The sequence below is a fragment of the Mytilus californianus genome, unplaced genomic scaffold (assembly GCF_021869535.1).
Source record: "Mytilus californianus isolate M0D057914Y unplaced genomic scaffold, xbMytCali1.0.p SCAF_3, whole genome shotgun sequence".
Taxonomy (NCBI): domain Eukaryota; kingdom Metazoa; phylum Mollusca; class Bivalvia; order Mytilida; family Mytilidae; genus Mytilus; species Mytilus californianus.
Window position 1 is genome coordinate 40,465,291 of NW_026262679.1, and position 16,373 is coordinate 40,481,663.

The 16,373-nt window shown below is 30.7% G+C and overlaps 1 protein-coding gene across 4 annotated transcripts in view; it reads left to right on the plus strand.

Moving 5' to 3' along the window:
* The window catches only part of LOC127734579 (aryl hydrocarbon receptor nuclear translocator homolog), a 55,080-nt gene that overhangs the window by 146 nt on the left and 38,561 nt on the right, over positions 1–16,373 (plus strand). For 2 of the 4 annotated variants that reach the window (XM_052244525.1, XM_052244526.1), the window contains exon 1: positions 12,734–13,054. The exons of the other annotated variants lie outside the window; for them this stretch is intronic. In XM_052244525.1, coding sequence (XP_052100485.1) covers positions 12,937–13,054 — 118 coding nt within the window. In that variant the 5' untranslated portion in view covers positions 12,734–12,936. Of the gene's footprint in view, positions 1–12,733; positions 13,055–16,373 lie in introns of those variants that run through there. 4 annotated transcript variants of the gene reach the window in all.

Here is a 16,373-nt window from a genome sequence, read left to right on the forward strand (position 1 = left end):
AGATAGCCCCGATTACTGATAAACAATATTGATAATTTTCAGAGATCTGCTGTGGTGTCCCAAAAATAAAATTCATCGGACAATAAATCCTTTCACCTGAACACGAGACCAGTTCTCCCTTAGTTCCTACTTATAGGTCATTTAAACCAGTTTTAAATGCGAAACGATAATTATTTAATTAGAAATAGGTTTATGTTTCGATAGTTACTGGTGTATAAAAAAATAAAAACACTTTCATGACTTAGGGCCATAGAGCCATTTAGAGGCACCAAATTTTTAGAATGTTATTTCTATTTATTTGGAGCTTCACATGTTTATCTGTTTATAAAGCAAACCGCAGGATTTTATCTGTATACATGACTAACACGCATACTCATTATGCAGTCTGTATTACATGTAGTAGGCTATTGAAATACTGAAAATTCAGAAATAATTGTGTGAAAATATTATTGCAATTTTGACATGACAAATCAAAATGTGAGAATAATTATTGCAATTACAGGAAAAGCTGCTAAAAAATACATGTGCCAGATTTCAGAATGTGAGTTCATATTATTGGGCTACCTTAAAAATATTTTGGTTTGCCCAAACCCTACCTAACGGTAGAGACAGTGGGTAGGTAGGTAGGCATTTTATCTTTTTTCTCGCAAAGAGAAATTGAAGTGTCAGATGTTTTTTAGTCATCATGCCTATCTGATTAAAAAAAAACTTTTTCACATCAGGACAATAAAAGATTTTGAGTAGGCAGATACTTTCTGGGTAGGTAGGGTTAGGGCAAACAAACATAATCTTTTTTATGGCCTTGCAATACAGGGCTCACGCTACCAGGCGATTAGGCGAAGAAGTCGCTTTCCCGTCGATCACTTCGCTTTGCCAGACCCTCAAAAGCGAAAACAAGTCGCCCTGTTGTTTACTATACTCGCTTTCAGTCGCTTTCCTCATCGGCAATAAATGCCAATATTCAATTTTTACCAAGTTGATGAAACAGCAATTTTTCATTTAAAAGAAATTCAAGGCATAAACTATTTATTTCATCAGAAAAGAGGTTAAAGCATTTGTTTTAAGTTGGTGGCATGTTATTTCATAAAAACAATTTTTTATCACTTCCGGTACTTGTCCCCTACTAGAGACCGTATTCAAATCATTCTGACATTCAACAAAATAAGTTGTTACTTCATTAGAACTTGATGAAATTTGCCTGAAGTAAATTTGTTATCCATGTATTGCATTAAAAACTTCATATTCCTTTCCAAATAGCGTGTCAAACATCGTTTATTTTTGTAAATTTTACTTTGTCCGACATTTAAATTATTGGGCATATTATTGTACAACTACGGACCGGAGTCTGGATTTCGTCTGGGAAACGGACCGGCTATGACCGAAATCCGGATTCTTACGATAATGATTACGGACACATGTCATAAATGGCACTGCTGACAGACAAAAATTGATCCCAAAAGGAAAAAAATATGCTTTCTACATGCATTAACATACTTTTGTTTAGATCTTCTTGATTAATGTATATATTTCCATGTATATGCATAGTTTCAATTTATAAGTTAAAGTTGCTCAACTCTGGGACTATTACACTAATATAATTATATTATGTCCAAGCTTAACTGTTAAATTTATATATCTTTTTAATGAGAAATACTTAATTTCATGAACATGCAAACAGAGTAGTTTTTTAATTGAATTTTAAATGATATAACAACTTTCTTTTCCTTTTTGATATAAAAAAAAATCTTTTTTATTATTGCCAGATATTTAATTGGTTTTTTTTTCTGACAAGAGGACTCATAGGATTATGCAACTAGATATGATAAAATTAAACAATTTAATTTAATTGTATACCCAGGTACAAATTGAACAATATAAAAAAAAATAAGATATATATTATTATGGCACTTAATGTATTATAGTAAAAACCAAACATTGTAGCACCACGAGCAAACAAGCACTTCTCTTTCAAATCTCACCACTTCTTCCTCTCAATTTCAAAAAGAGAAGTCACTTCTCCCTATGATTCCGAAGTAGTGTGAGCCCTGGCAATACTCACCCAGTCGCATTATTCTTTTTTGCAATAATAAAAACCTCGCAATAATGTCTGAATTTACAGTAGCCTGTTTTTGATTAAAGAAATAAAGACGAAGCATTGAGACTATAAAAGTTTTTTATCCTAAAATACAGTTTCAAATGATATTCCCAAGGTCTATATGATGTGTAAAAAGGTTTAAATAGAATAACAAGGGAGATTCAAGAATTATTATACATGTAAGTAGCTACATTATTAATATTACAATTGTTTTGTCCCATTTATAAGTGCCTAAACATTTATATATATAGTTAGCATATTCCTGGAACCCTTGAAGATGCACAACTTATAAATATCAATAAGATAAGCATCTCTGCTTAGTCAAACTTTTGAAACATTTATATATAATTAATATCTTTATAAACAGAGAGGCGAGGGATACTAAATGGGCATTCAAACTCATAAGTCGAAAATTAACTGACAAAGCCTATAAAAATTCCATGAAATCTCATCTAATTCCTAGTAGTCCATAATGCAAGGTAATTGACCCCCTTCACTAGTAAACTCCGTGAAATAAAGGTTTGAGAGTAAAACCAATGGTTTTATAAGAGTGATATGGGAGGCAAGGGAAAGTAAGCTTATTTTGTATATATGGAATTCAATGCATACTGATAGGGAGAATTTAAATGGACATGATTTTCTCTGAAAGTACTGTGCCTTTTTTAACTAAACTTTGTATTAAGATTTCTACAGGTATTTTTAGCTCTTTTATCTGTCTTACACAGTCTTAATCACATTCCAATGATTTTATGCCTAACTTTGGATAGTTGGCAATGTACATTTAGATAAGATACTTGCATGTATACCCTTGTCCATTCAACTGTAAGAATGTGTCCATACTAATATGATTCAGCCTTGTGCTAATATGCTTTTTTAACTGAAGATTATGATACAATGAATGTAATTTTATGATATTTAATATAATAGTATAACAAATACTGATAATGACTTTTAAGTCAACTTGACCTTCATGGTTCAGTTCTTTAACGTCAGATGTTGTGTCCAAATTTTTTTTTGTCAGTCAGAGTTAATATATATCTCCATTTGTTCAATGCATCTTGAACTCTTGAGTAGAACTTGGTGGATCAAAATCTCTGTTTACTAAAGTAAATTTTGAGGTCCTCACACTCATGTGTTCATTGAATCAAGTAAGCATTTCATGTACAAGAACAGGGATATTGTTTGCCTTTAATTACCTCAAAAATTTGGATATATCCTAGAGAGAAAGTTTCCCAATTTGTCAAAAATATGGCTTAAAATTATTTCCAATATGATGTACAATTTTCCGAATCAGTGGTAGTCTTGCCTTGGTATTAAATGTATACATGAATATTGTATTTCGATTCGCATTGTCTTTTTTATATCCTGAAAGCGCTCTTGAAATCCAGACTTATCAGAATCAAAACTGTGTTTGTAATGCACATGTTTTTCAATGTCAAGATATTGTCATTTTTCCGTTCTTTTTCCCTTCCTGAAAATTTGCCTTTTAATTGAAAATGTCCTACAACTACATGTAATTTATAATTTGAAATTTCCCAAATTAAAGGAAATGAGTCATATATATTTTCCCTGAAAAAAGGTGGAGGTAGTTATGAAAAAAACCAATAACAAAAAGTTATAGAATTGCTTATTCTGGTTTGTTGATACTTTAGATGATTTGTCAGGCCAAAAATTGGATTTCACCTGAGATGATAATGTAATAAAAATTATAAGAACAAAGGTGGTGAGTATGAAGGAATGTTTTGAATTGAAAATTATGTAGAACACACACTGTCAGTTTTATGACCCACTGTAATACATTGTGACTTAAGTAAGGATGGTGTTCTACTTAAAAAATGTTTTTATATCTGACAATGGAAGCCTGTTTGGATGAGTTGTATTGATACATACATTTTTTGTATATATATAAAACGTCTAGATATTAGTCAACAATCTTTCTTACGAGGGTGCTGGATCGTTATGAGTAAAGATAGCTGTACACAATAAATAAATTATATAAACGCCTAAAAAGTGTACAAAACAACACCAATATTTAAAAAAAAAGGAAGTATCTATAAGTATAAATATTTCGGATAACAGATATCGTTCATCAGTATGATTATGATGTAAAATGAATCATATCAATCTAGTCTGATTTATATATCTATATCATGTATACATGTATATGAAGCCAAGCACAAATTAAAATGAGATGTTAAATGTGTGCCATTTTTGTGTGGGAATATGCCAGGCTCAGTGGATGCACTAAGCATTTGTAGATATTCTGGCTGAGGATTGTCTGTTAAAGCTGCATAATTATATACTGCCAGCCCTATTGGGACATTTTCAAAATATGCAATTGGTTAGGTATCTACATGTAGTAGACTGTAGTGTAGAAACTTCTTTGGTATTCCCTATCCCTAATGAGGTCACATGATTTACTTTTGGTCAGTTGATATGATAATGATTTGTTCTATTATTATGCCCCGTCGTAGTTGAGGGGGCATTAAGGTTAACCCTTGTCAGTCTGTACGTCCGTCCATCCGTCCGTACATCCCAAAAATTGGTTTCCATTCTCTAACTTCAGTTTGCCTCTGACAACCAAATGTTGTGAAACTTATACACAATGCTTATTACCACAAACACAGATTAAGTTTTGGGTGGCGTCACTGTTACATGTATATGCAAGTAGGGGCATCATCTGTGTCCCATGGACACATTCTCCATTTATTTATTATCTGTTATTGACAGAATTTGAGAAATAGCTTATTGTTTTCTACATTTTTCATGAATATGAAAAAGCAAAAGGGCATTTGGAATCAGGTTCTCAGAATGCTTTTAAGGGCAGAATGGCACATGTAAGGACATCTAGGCACATTAATTACCAGGAGCACTGTTATACATTGTAAACTAGTCTAGAATATGAAATTGCTACATAAATCTCTTTTGTGAAAGGGAAAAGTATGAGCAAACACAAGAATCAACTTCAGATATACATATTTTTCATAAAATGTGGTACATGTACTAGGGAGATTTCATCTTAAATTCAAAGAAATGTGTTGTTCTTGAATGTGCTGTTTTCTCAAAGTATGCAAGGAATCTAAGAAATTAGCTGATTTCTTAATTTTCAAAACGTGATTGCATATATATTTTGACGTCATAACATTGAAAAATGGTTTAATTAATTTTGGAAAAGTTGGAACTTTTATTCTAATTCTTTCCTCACTAAGTAAGTGCCCTGAGGTCCTGCTCACCAGAATGTCATGGATGTAGCCATGTTAGCCACTAAATCTACATTGTTAACTGAAATACATCTACAGTGATCACTAGCCTGGCAACACTGAGGTTTTCAGTTTGAACCCCATTTGTGGCAGTGTACAATGTACGTTCGACTTCAGTCTTCTAAGACACAAAAAATTACATGCATCCTGGACTCATCAAAATCTAGTGGGACTCACCATTTCTAAAAGTGATGAGTCCCATGACTCACCAAAATCTATTGGGACTCACCATTTCTAAAAGTGATGAGTCCCATGACTCACCATGAAAAATTCCTAGTGAGAACCCTGCTCTTAATTGACTTACGCCTGTTTTCCTTCTGAAGATTGAAGGTTATTTTTAGGTACTCAGGCTTCCTATATCAATAACAAATGACATAGCTTAATTAATGACTTAGGCGTACAGTTTCCAGCGCCAGTGGTATGAGCAGTGCATTAGTTTGTGATTAGGTCAGTTTAAGGTGAATGATCTTTGGTATGCAGCAGTGTTCTCCCCAGGCCGATATGACGCTGCGGTGCCGCAGCGCCTTCATAATATTTTTGTAGATCCCGCAGCGTCTTAATTGGCCGCTGTCCCTTAATACTTGATCCCGCAGCGTGTTAATTTTCACATTTTCATTATAAATGTTGGTTAAAATTGTCAAGTTACTGATCACCGCTGATGGATCGGTCAGTGTTACGTAATAACTGATAATTAAGTTTTACCTGAGCCACGCTTATCTCAACCTTATCGGACTATGTTATCAGGTAATAGCGTAAATGATCATCAAGAAGATAGATATTTTTTGAAGAAAATTAAAAATTTTAAAAACTTCAGTGCAGAAATTGAAGAAATAGATCGCAAATACATTGTATTTACGCATCGTGTGTGTGATCACTTGACCATTTATATAAAGAATTTTTTCATTGGTCGAGAAGAAGAATCTATTTAAACACGACCAATGAACGTGTTGAATACACATGATAAATTTGAATACACATTGCTAAAGATATTTACGATGAAAACTATGAATGAAAGTATTAGTAGTTGAAAAATTAAAATAAAGTTTGATTAAAGATAACGAGGAGTGATTTACTTTAATAGATAGTGAAAAAATGTTGCTTGCAAGGTAAATTCGTCTGAAACTGTCATATTTTTAGAAATAAAATGATCATTGAACATCGATCGTGATTCCGTGCGTCGGGAAATATGTGACAATCAACATGGGTACAGAATCGCCGCAGCTTCTGTATAATGTCACTGGTAAATAATTTCGAATGATTTAACGAATTTGTAAAGTTTCGTTTATATCTATCTGCCAAAGATAGGATTAAACAATAATACGCACGGAAGCGTAATGTGAAACTACGGAAACTGGTCAGCTGTTCATTTATAAAAAAAAATTTGTTTTAAAAAGTTGTATACCAAATATCTTAACCATATTCGATTTTATTAATTCTAAAAGAACATGTTCTCTGCAAATAACAAAGGGGTGAATTATAAGCAAAAAGTAGATGATGGAAGTAGAAGTTTTTTTCAGACCAATGACTTCTAATGAAAAGGGGAATACACCTCCATCTACACTGTCAGTATAAGCAGATTTCATTGCTTCTAATCCCAACCAAGCTCAAGTTTTAGCAATTGATAAAAGCAAGCACCATGTTTCTGGTTTCAATGACAATTGGCTGACAGTTTTCATGGCTTAGAAATGTTAAAAGGGGTATAAGCAAAAGTTATTGTGAGTGGGGGTTTAATTTTTAACTCTGAAGAGGATAAAGACAAAGTTGAGGAACAGACTGTCCAACAAAATAACACTATCTTGAAACAATATCCCTAGAAGGAGCAGAGAGTAGAGATGAATATTTATATTTTGACTTCTTTAAATGACTGAATATAAATAACTTTTGTGTTTAAAATCAATTTATTTCATATATATATTCTTGTAATTCATTAATACTCTGCATTATTAAACACATAACACAAAGCATTATAATTCATATTGCATGTCATGATTTATGACTTATTGCTTCAGATCACAAACGTTCATTCTAAAAAAAGAGTTACGCGCCCTTGAATTTTGCGCCTTAAAAAAATCCTGGGGAGAACACTGAATTGCAGTTGTATGAGCATTGGCAATATCATTTTCATGGAGAATATTTGGTCCTGCCCCCTCATTCATGGGCTATTGATTTCGAAGATTTTGCATAATTTACATGTTAATGTTTGATTAGATCAGTATAAGATGAAAGAAACACTAATGGAGATTGTATGGCCCTGTCCCCTCATCATGGTTCGTTAACTTTGAGTTTGAAATTTTTGCATTGTCATTTCTCATTTCCATGGAGGTTATATTGCCCAGCATCTTTTGTCATGGTTCATTGCCATTGAATGTTTTGCATACTTGTAGTTTGCATATAAAAGTATTGCCGTTTTAATTTCAACATTTTCAAATTTAATTTACTATCAGAATTATATTAAGCTGAGACATATTTCTGTGTCAACAGTTTACGGTTGAAAACTGTTATGATCATAATAAGAGACAAAGGAAGAGAGTTTACTGGAATCTCCTCTTACATGCCAATCTTAATTGTGTACACTTTATTACCCAACCCAATACACAATTCTTGACCACAATGGTAGGTTAGATGTTGATGTACATAGAAAAGGTAGATTTTATTATTTACATATTACTTTCCTACACTTCATAAGTTTATTCTGTAAATTATGTCTCCCAAGATGAATGACTAGGATAAATTTTCAAAGAAAAGACATCATATCAAATCTGGATAATAAAAAAAATGTTGGGTGTATGTTATTTGTTAAATTAGATGCTTTGATAATCTTTAGGTGTTGAAAAAATGCATTTACATTGCCTCTTTCAGAAAATAGGAAATACAAACTCAATGAAAGAAACACCATGTACACTACATGTACAACATCCTTTGAAAATTCCTCTCAAGAAAAATGCAGTAAAATTAGTGCACCTTCTACAATTTAAATATTAAAATATAGCCTCAAAAATAAAACTTTTTCCATCTTTGGACAGCAGAATTAAACCTCTTGATAAGATTACGGAAATAAAAATGCCCTTTGCCACCCTACAAGAATACAACTATACCGGTACATGTATCTAAAATCAATAAGCAAGCTTTGATTAATCTGATAGAAGAATGAGAACAATAGTATTCATACATGTAGATGTTTGAACATAGAAATGCGGCCAGAACAGCCATTTACAGGTAAGTTATGAGAGACAAAGATCTTAGATTTCATTTAGTCTCTATCTTTTGGTCACTTCGGAATTTTTATTGGTTATTTCTTGGTTAAAAAAATGTGAACATAAAACTTGAAACTGTGAACATGATTTGATAACAATACTAAATTGCAATTTAAAAGAAATTGTTGTACAAATTTATTGACCTGCTGACATGGACAGGAACCGGTATTAAGCTCTTGTTATCTACATAAAATATTGCTATATGCAATTAATTTTAGTGCTATATTAAAGTTTTATTTTGTCCACCACCATACCTCAATTGAAGACTAAAAGATGATTTTAAATTATGCATGCAACTCTTCTTCACACAGGGATTTCAGTCACTTTGATTTTTCTTAGTCACAGCATACTTTCTATGTTTTGTGCATTTTTTATTTAATCAACTTTCAATATTTTTGGCAAAAATTTGGGCTGTAGCATGTGTTTATATCCTTATTATTTGAGCTGCGTCGGATAGAAATCGACCATATGCAAATGAATATCAATACATCTCTTAACCTATTTCGGATTGAAAAAATTTCTATGGAAAGACTGAAACAGTTTGAAAATTGAGTTGTTATAATAATATAAGAACCCTACAAAATATACCAAAATTCATCTATTATATCATATTAGAATGTTCCAAAATCAATCAAAGTCTTATACATGTACATACATATGTGCACTTACATAAGGTCGATTTCTATCTGACGCAGCTCATTTGTAAGTAAGAAGAAATTTGACCAGAATCTCTTGATAGATTTAGAGACTTACATAAAGTCTGATATAACGAATAATATTTTTTCCAGAGAACCAAAATTAATATAAATAGATGTTCTTAACATATAGTTCTATGAACCGACTTGTTTATGAGCAAAATAGAAAAATGGTAGGGAAAATTGAAAAGTAAAAAAGGTATCATGAAGTAATCCTTTAATATTGACTTATTGGCAAATAATGCAAAGGACTTTGCCTCTCTGTGCTATAAAGATCAAGTTTTATACCAGTAGTATTGAAATGAGGCAAAAAGGCTAATTTTTAGATATTTGTTAAGAACTAAAGGTATATGAAACACAAGCTTTTTCTTGTAAAATGCAACCAAACTTGAAAGGATAGAATTAAAAAAAATAGAAAAGCAAGAAAGAAAGAAGAACAAACTGGTCAAGGATATATTACGGTACCAATTATGTTTGCTTATATAGAATAAGAAATAATAAAACAAGTATTTTTATTTTATAGTTATATTTACTATCTTTACTTATTCAAAATAATCTTGAAATATGAAATGTACAAAAATGTATACTACAAAGCCTTGCATGATATATACAAGACTATACATGATATAATACAAATGTAAGTTACATAGAAATGTCCAAAATCTACCTGTAATTATCAAGTGTTGGTGTGGGTAAAATCAATGTCTCTGTCACAGAGAGATGTTATATTGAGCATTATTTCTAGACTAGTATGTTATTCAGAGCTGAATAAATATGATAGATAGATCATAAAGTATCACCAATGCCAAGTATTGGATAATGTTGCTGAGTGTTATAAAAACACATTATATCTTGTTTGTCTCACATGCCCTTGGAAGATGCTTTTTAATTACAAATCTGTTCCCTTAATAATAATTCAGGCAAAGGTTTGCTCTATTTTTTTTCTTTTCTGTTAAGTAATTCCTCGCTAGTTATCTTTTGTGTAAAGAGAGTTAATTTTGATTGGTTTGAATTTGAACATTTGTGTATAATAATAATAATAATAATAATCTTTATTTCAAGAGGGTATGCTCAATTAGTACAAACACTATTCTCCCTTGAGGCCCTCACACTCCACTCACAATGCATCATACAATTTCTTCAAAACAAAGATAAACATAAGAAAACATAATCAAAATTGATACATAATCATTTAAATAATTCCTGGATTTTCAAGTAAAAACTTAAAGCAGTTTGTTTTAAAAGTATTTATGTTTGACATGTGTCTTAGTGCTTCTGGTAGTTTATTCCATAAAGTTGGGCCAGAATATGAAAAAGATCTTCTAAATGTGTTTGTTCTTGCCTTTGGTATATTAAGTAATTGGGTAGTATTTGATCTAAGTTGCATTCCATTTTTATTTGTAACATAGGAGATTTTGTTAGACAAATATTCTGGGACAGATCCATATAAACATTTATGAACATATAAGGCCTTGTGGTAAATTACACGATCAGTAAATCGAAGCCATGATATTGGTGTGTTTGCAAAAACAAATGACATCCCACAAAAGGATTTGATGTCACTCTAAAAGCTCTAAATGCTAAGTCTAAACTTTGAAGAGAATAATGGGGTGCTAGAATATCAAATATAAAGAATAAATAAAAATTGGCAAAAAAAAAATTAAAAATAGAGAAAAAATGGCCTAAAAATAAAAGAATACAAGAATGAAGACCCTCGCCTCCATCCAGACCCTCGTATACTTTTTTCTTGGACAGTATTATGTCCAGTAAAAACTATTAAAAACATTACTAGTTTATTGCTTTAAAAAATAAAATATATTTGCTGGGATTTTTAATAAAGTTATAGAATTGATAGAACAATTTTTTTTTGAATTATAGATCATGTAGATACGTCAACTTTCTATAAATTTTCCGAAACATATTCTTATTATGTTGATGATACATCTGAAAAAAGAGTTTGAGGCAAATTGTTGTTTAAAAAAATATTAAATACCGTTGTTTTTACAGACAATTTATTTTCATTTTTCCAACTTGTACCAATAATTTTGTAATAAGTCATCAGTAAGAAAAAAGGAATTGAAGTTTGTATATATATTTTATCTAGTAGTTCTATACTGTTTGACATAAGTTGTTTGGACAACTTATTTTCATTCAAACAAAAAACAATCTGATAGATGCACTTAGTTACTTGATGTTGCAGTCTTGGATAAATTTTTTAGACAATAACAACTTTGTTAAACCAGGATGTAATGTAATCAAACTTGGAAAGAAGCTTGTTCAAGATCAAGAAATAAAATTTAAAGATTTTTTTCCTTGTTATTTTGCTGTTAAATGGACAATGTTTTGGCAGTCAGCACTACACTTTTACACTGCAGCAATTGCAGGCCAGACACAGGGTTCCTGGTAACCTTTACAAATATTTTTTTGCATAAATAATGACGATAAATTCTATTTTCTTATATTATATTTGCTACAAATATTCATGTGTAACTTAATTTTTTTCAATAAAAAAAAACTAAAACTTTTAATAAATTAATCTATTCTTAAATGCATGAAATGACCAAATTGTTCAATAATAAAACTAAACTTACCAAAGTCTCTGTTGTCATAATTAATTCGGAATAGAATAGAGTAGTCAAATTTACATGTTGATCTCATGTATTTTCATTCCCTCCATTTTAATCTAATTAAATTTTTCACATTAGCATTAGTACCAGCCTATACAAATCTGCATTACTGCTTTAAATGTTGGCTACAATGTATCAAATAATGTCATTGGTTGAATAAAAAAAAAGTATTTAATTTACATTTCCAAGGTTATGCATTTCAAATAACATACATTATATACATGTAACACGCTTATGAAAATTGAATATGTTTGTTCTTCATGAAATGAGGATTTAATTATTGTAATGAACTTGACCCATTAATTAAACATTTGACATGACATAAGTAAATTTCCCTGACATTTATGCCGTTTACTGCACACGACAAGGTAAAAAAATCTTGTAGTAAAGTTAAATGTACATCATGAAATATGTTACAAACATAAATTGCAAGGAGCTGTGCATACAGTAGTTATAAATTCTCCTTTTGGCATTATTATATCTGTAGTGTGTTAAAGTGTAGTAAGGATTAGGAATTTTATCACCTAAGTTTGAAATTTTGTGGATTTTCACATTTCTGAATTCAATTGGCAAATAAAGTGGTGCTGTCTAATTCCAGAAGATCATTTCGTTAAAATTGTGTAGGTTGTATAAAAAGATTTTTTTTATATATTGACAATTCCAGAGGGAATTTAAAAAAAATAAGTATATATGAGATCGGAGCAAATATGATATATACATAATCAATACTTACATTTTTATTTTAGAATTATAAGATATTTTATATAACATAAAAATATATATTTTTGAAGTTCAATTTGAAAAATTCTATGAAAGACAAAATACTGCAATAAATGACAAGATGGAAGCTTAATGTAGATTATTCGTAATTTGATATAAATCTGATACAGATTATGTGTGTCAATCCTAAAAACACCAAAGCCTAATCCAGATATTTATGCAAAAGCAAAAGGACTTGGCTTTAGGTTTTGCGTTTTATTAGAAATAAAAATTGATGAAAACAACATGGATTATTCAAGAGGAAGTTACCCAAGTTATGACCAAACACCTCAAAATTCACAGATGTACTTACCTCAGCATTTTGGACCTCCAGCCCATCAATCTTACGGAAGAGTTTTTTATGGTTTGTACAAGAATTTTTTTATTGTCTTTTTCAATATTTTATCTATAATGAGGGATTGACATTTACAGTTTTATTGTTTATGGTGATTATAGACCACAATATTTGAAGATAATATAAATAACAGAGTAATACATAAGAAACCAGATGTCTTCTATTTTTCTTTTGTTGTTGAGTTGCTGTTTCGTTGACTTTATACAGAGTTCATTTAGTTTATTTTTCTAGTGCTTGTATTAATACTAAAGATCACTATGGAAAATTAAAAAAAACCACAAATTGGCCAAAAGTAAGAATTATTGTTGCATATTGCAAAAGGTAAAACAAACATAATTAATGACTATATACAACATTGTTTTTTTCATGTTGCCACACCCACAGATAATTACCTGTCATTCAGTGGAATGTATGCTGTGGATTCATTTAATTTCATGGATACAAATTTTCGTGGATTGAGGTGAAATTGCATTTTCGTCAATAGATAATTTTGTGATTTTGCCAGTCTGCATTCATGCCAATAGAATATTTGTACTTCATCGAACATTAATTCATGGTATACGTTAGGTAACCTATACCCACGAAATCCATGGAAATTGGTATACAATATATCCACAGTGTATTATTTTGCCCTAATCCTTCATTCAGTCCTTGGAATACATATCAGTTGTAGATTATAAGTCTGATATTTTTATACCTGAGATAAGTAATTATTTTTGTCCCTGTCTATAACAGAGCAGGGGTAATGCAGGGGTGTGGAAATATTTGTTGTGACCACTTGTCCTCGGGCAAGTGAAATTGTAAAATTTATTTGTCCGGAAGAATAGTTACTTGCCCCGATTTCTTAATGAATTTTGGAATGAAGATGTATTTTACTGTAAACGTGTATGTTTCTAAAACAGTTTCTAAAACACAATGAAAATGTTATTCATGGTCTTTGTTTGTATGTTAGAATGATAAAAATGTAAGTAGATTATACACCAATGAGAAACCAACCAAAAAAAAAACTTTAAACTAAAGAATCTAGAGGCCAATTAATTTTGCAAATTATTTTTTGATGATAGCTTACATGAACCTGGGAGATTATATCATGAATTATATTTTTTTCACTGTGAGCCTGTGCAAAGTTTTAAAGTTGATAAAAAGATGGAAACCAAATAATTGATAAATTATTGAATTTTGTTTGCCCCTCCCCTTTTCCCCCCCAAAAAATCACTTTTGGTAGGCCAATTGTAAATTTGAGATTATTTTAGATAACTGAGCGAAATCAAAAGATTATAGAACTATAAAATCCTCTATTTTTGTTTATTTTCATGCTATTTGTCCTTTAATGCTGCTAGAACTGATTTCCGCTTCTTGTCAAAACTAAGTTCTTCGATCAACAGTTTTATTTTTTTTTGATGCGCCTCCTTTCAGTTGGTCATCTTCTGAGTGATGACCTATCTAAAGATGCTTATCCAACTCGACTGGTCATTTAGTTTTCATTCTTGAGAAGTCAGAGCTCTTAAATAAAAATGACCATTTTCAGTGTATCATTGCTATAACCTGATTGACAATAGCAGATCAATGGGAAAAAATCGAAGAATATTAATGAAAACTGGGTCCGCATACTTATTTTTTGTTTTTGTTGTTTTACAATCGATCTATTTCTTGATCAGTGATGTTTTTTTACTTAATGATGTTGCTTTCGTCTTATTATTTGATATTTTTCTACTTTGATGAAGAAATTTTGAGGACTTTTCTATATGATTAGGAAATTAACATTGTCAAGCAACATTTTTTTTACTTGTCCACGGGTAACAAAGACACAAACAAATGCTTGTCCGGTTGGTCAAATGTACGAGGTTGGGCGAGTCGGGCATAGCATTTCCACACCCCTGTAATGGGAATGCTTATGTCCCTCCACTTTCATCTGTCTGTCTGACATTGTCAGTGATCTCATGAGTACAGTTATTATTGAATTTTGATAGATATACATGTGACTGGTATAAATCAGCAATATCCGAGACAGGTTGGAAAGTCAGTGTGATGAGAAAATTTTTGTAGAATTAAACCCCTTAGAAATGTTATTAATATGGAAAATTAGCATTGCTAGCCTTTTCTTATTGGAGTTTGAAAAACTAGTGATATGAAAAATTTCAGTATATCAGCTGGGGACGTTTGATACTCTGTAGCAATCTTGTCTGCATATAGTTGCAGTTCATGTTTACATTTTCTTTTTTGTTGACATGCTTTTGGCAAATTAAAGCAAGTTGACCTGGCCTTTTTTAAGCACAATTCATTTTTCTTGTGTTAATCTATGTTTTAGTATATTTAAAATGCTCAAAAAATGTTTTTTTTTTAATTTGTAAAATATCACAAGTGGAGACCTGTTGTATGTTTTATCCCATATTTTATGAGTTAATGTGTCCAAAAAATTACTGCTATTTGTAGAATTTTGAATCATTGAACAGAACATTTAAAAAAAAATTAAGTCAATACATTTTAAAATATTGTTTTTTTTTCTTCAACAAAAATATACTTATTTTGATAAAAAAAAAATGTTTCAGTTTGTCTCATTTGACAAAATTGTATGTAGTGACAAGTATTTATGTTGGAAATGGTCTTTTTGTCTTGATCTTACACATAAGATATAAATGTAGAACATGTTTAATTAGATGTTAATGACCATGTAAAATGAAATGACAATTTTATGTTCTGTTATGACAAATAGCATCATGTAATATACTAAATATAATTGTCTGTAATCACACCTCCACTGGAGGACATTCAGTACACAAAATTGCATAAATATCACTAAGATCATGCTTTTAGCATCTGAGTCAGTATTAGAATCGAGATACTGTATGTTAATGAAGGGTGGAAATAAAAGACATGTAGGAAATTTTCAGTCACCTTATTTGGAAATTAACCATGAATTATGTAATTGCACTAAACTTAGGGTTGCAACTCCCTCAGGCAAAAGTTAACCTTAGACAGTTTTGGATGTACCATTTATAATTAGGCAATTTGGGTTTTTATTAAAAAAAAAAGCGCAATTCACTAATTGTTTAATATTTGTCTTACTGAACAATTGATCTCCAACATACATGATAAAATGTTATTCCAGAAACGCTTTCTCAAAAAAAAAATTTTCCACAATTTCTTAGCACTCTTTCTTCTTACAGGTGGTTTGAACTTGTGAATTTTGAAGACTAAAATATGTATGATGAAAATAAAATTTATTAAAAAAGAAAGCCTCCTTTTAGCATATTTTTTTAAAAGTGTATTATTGAAGGAAAGGGTTTTTATTTGCAGTTACTCGAAAAGTTGTTTCTTCAAAATGAAC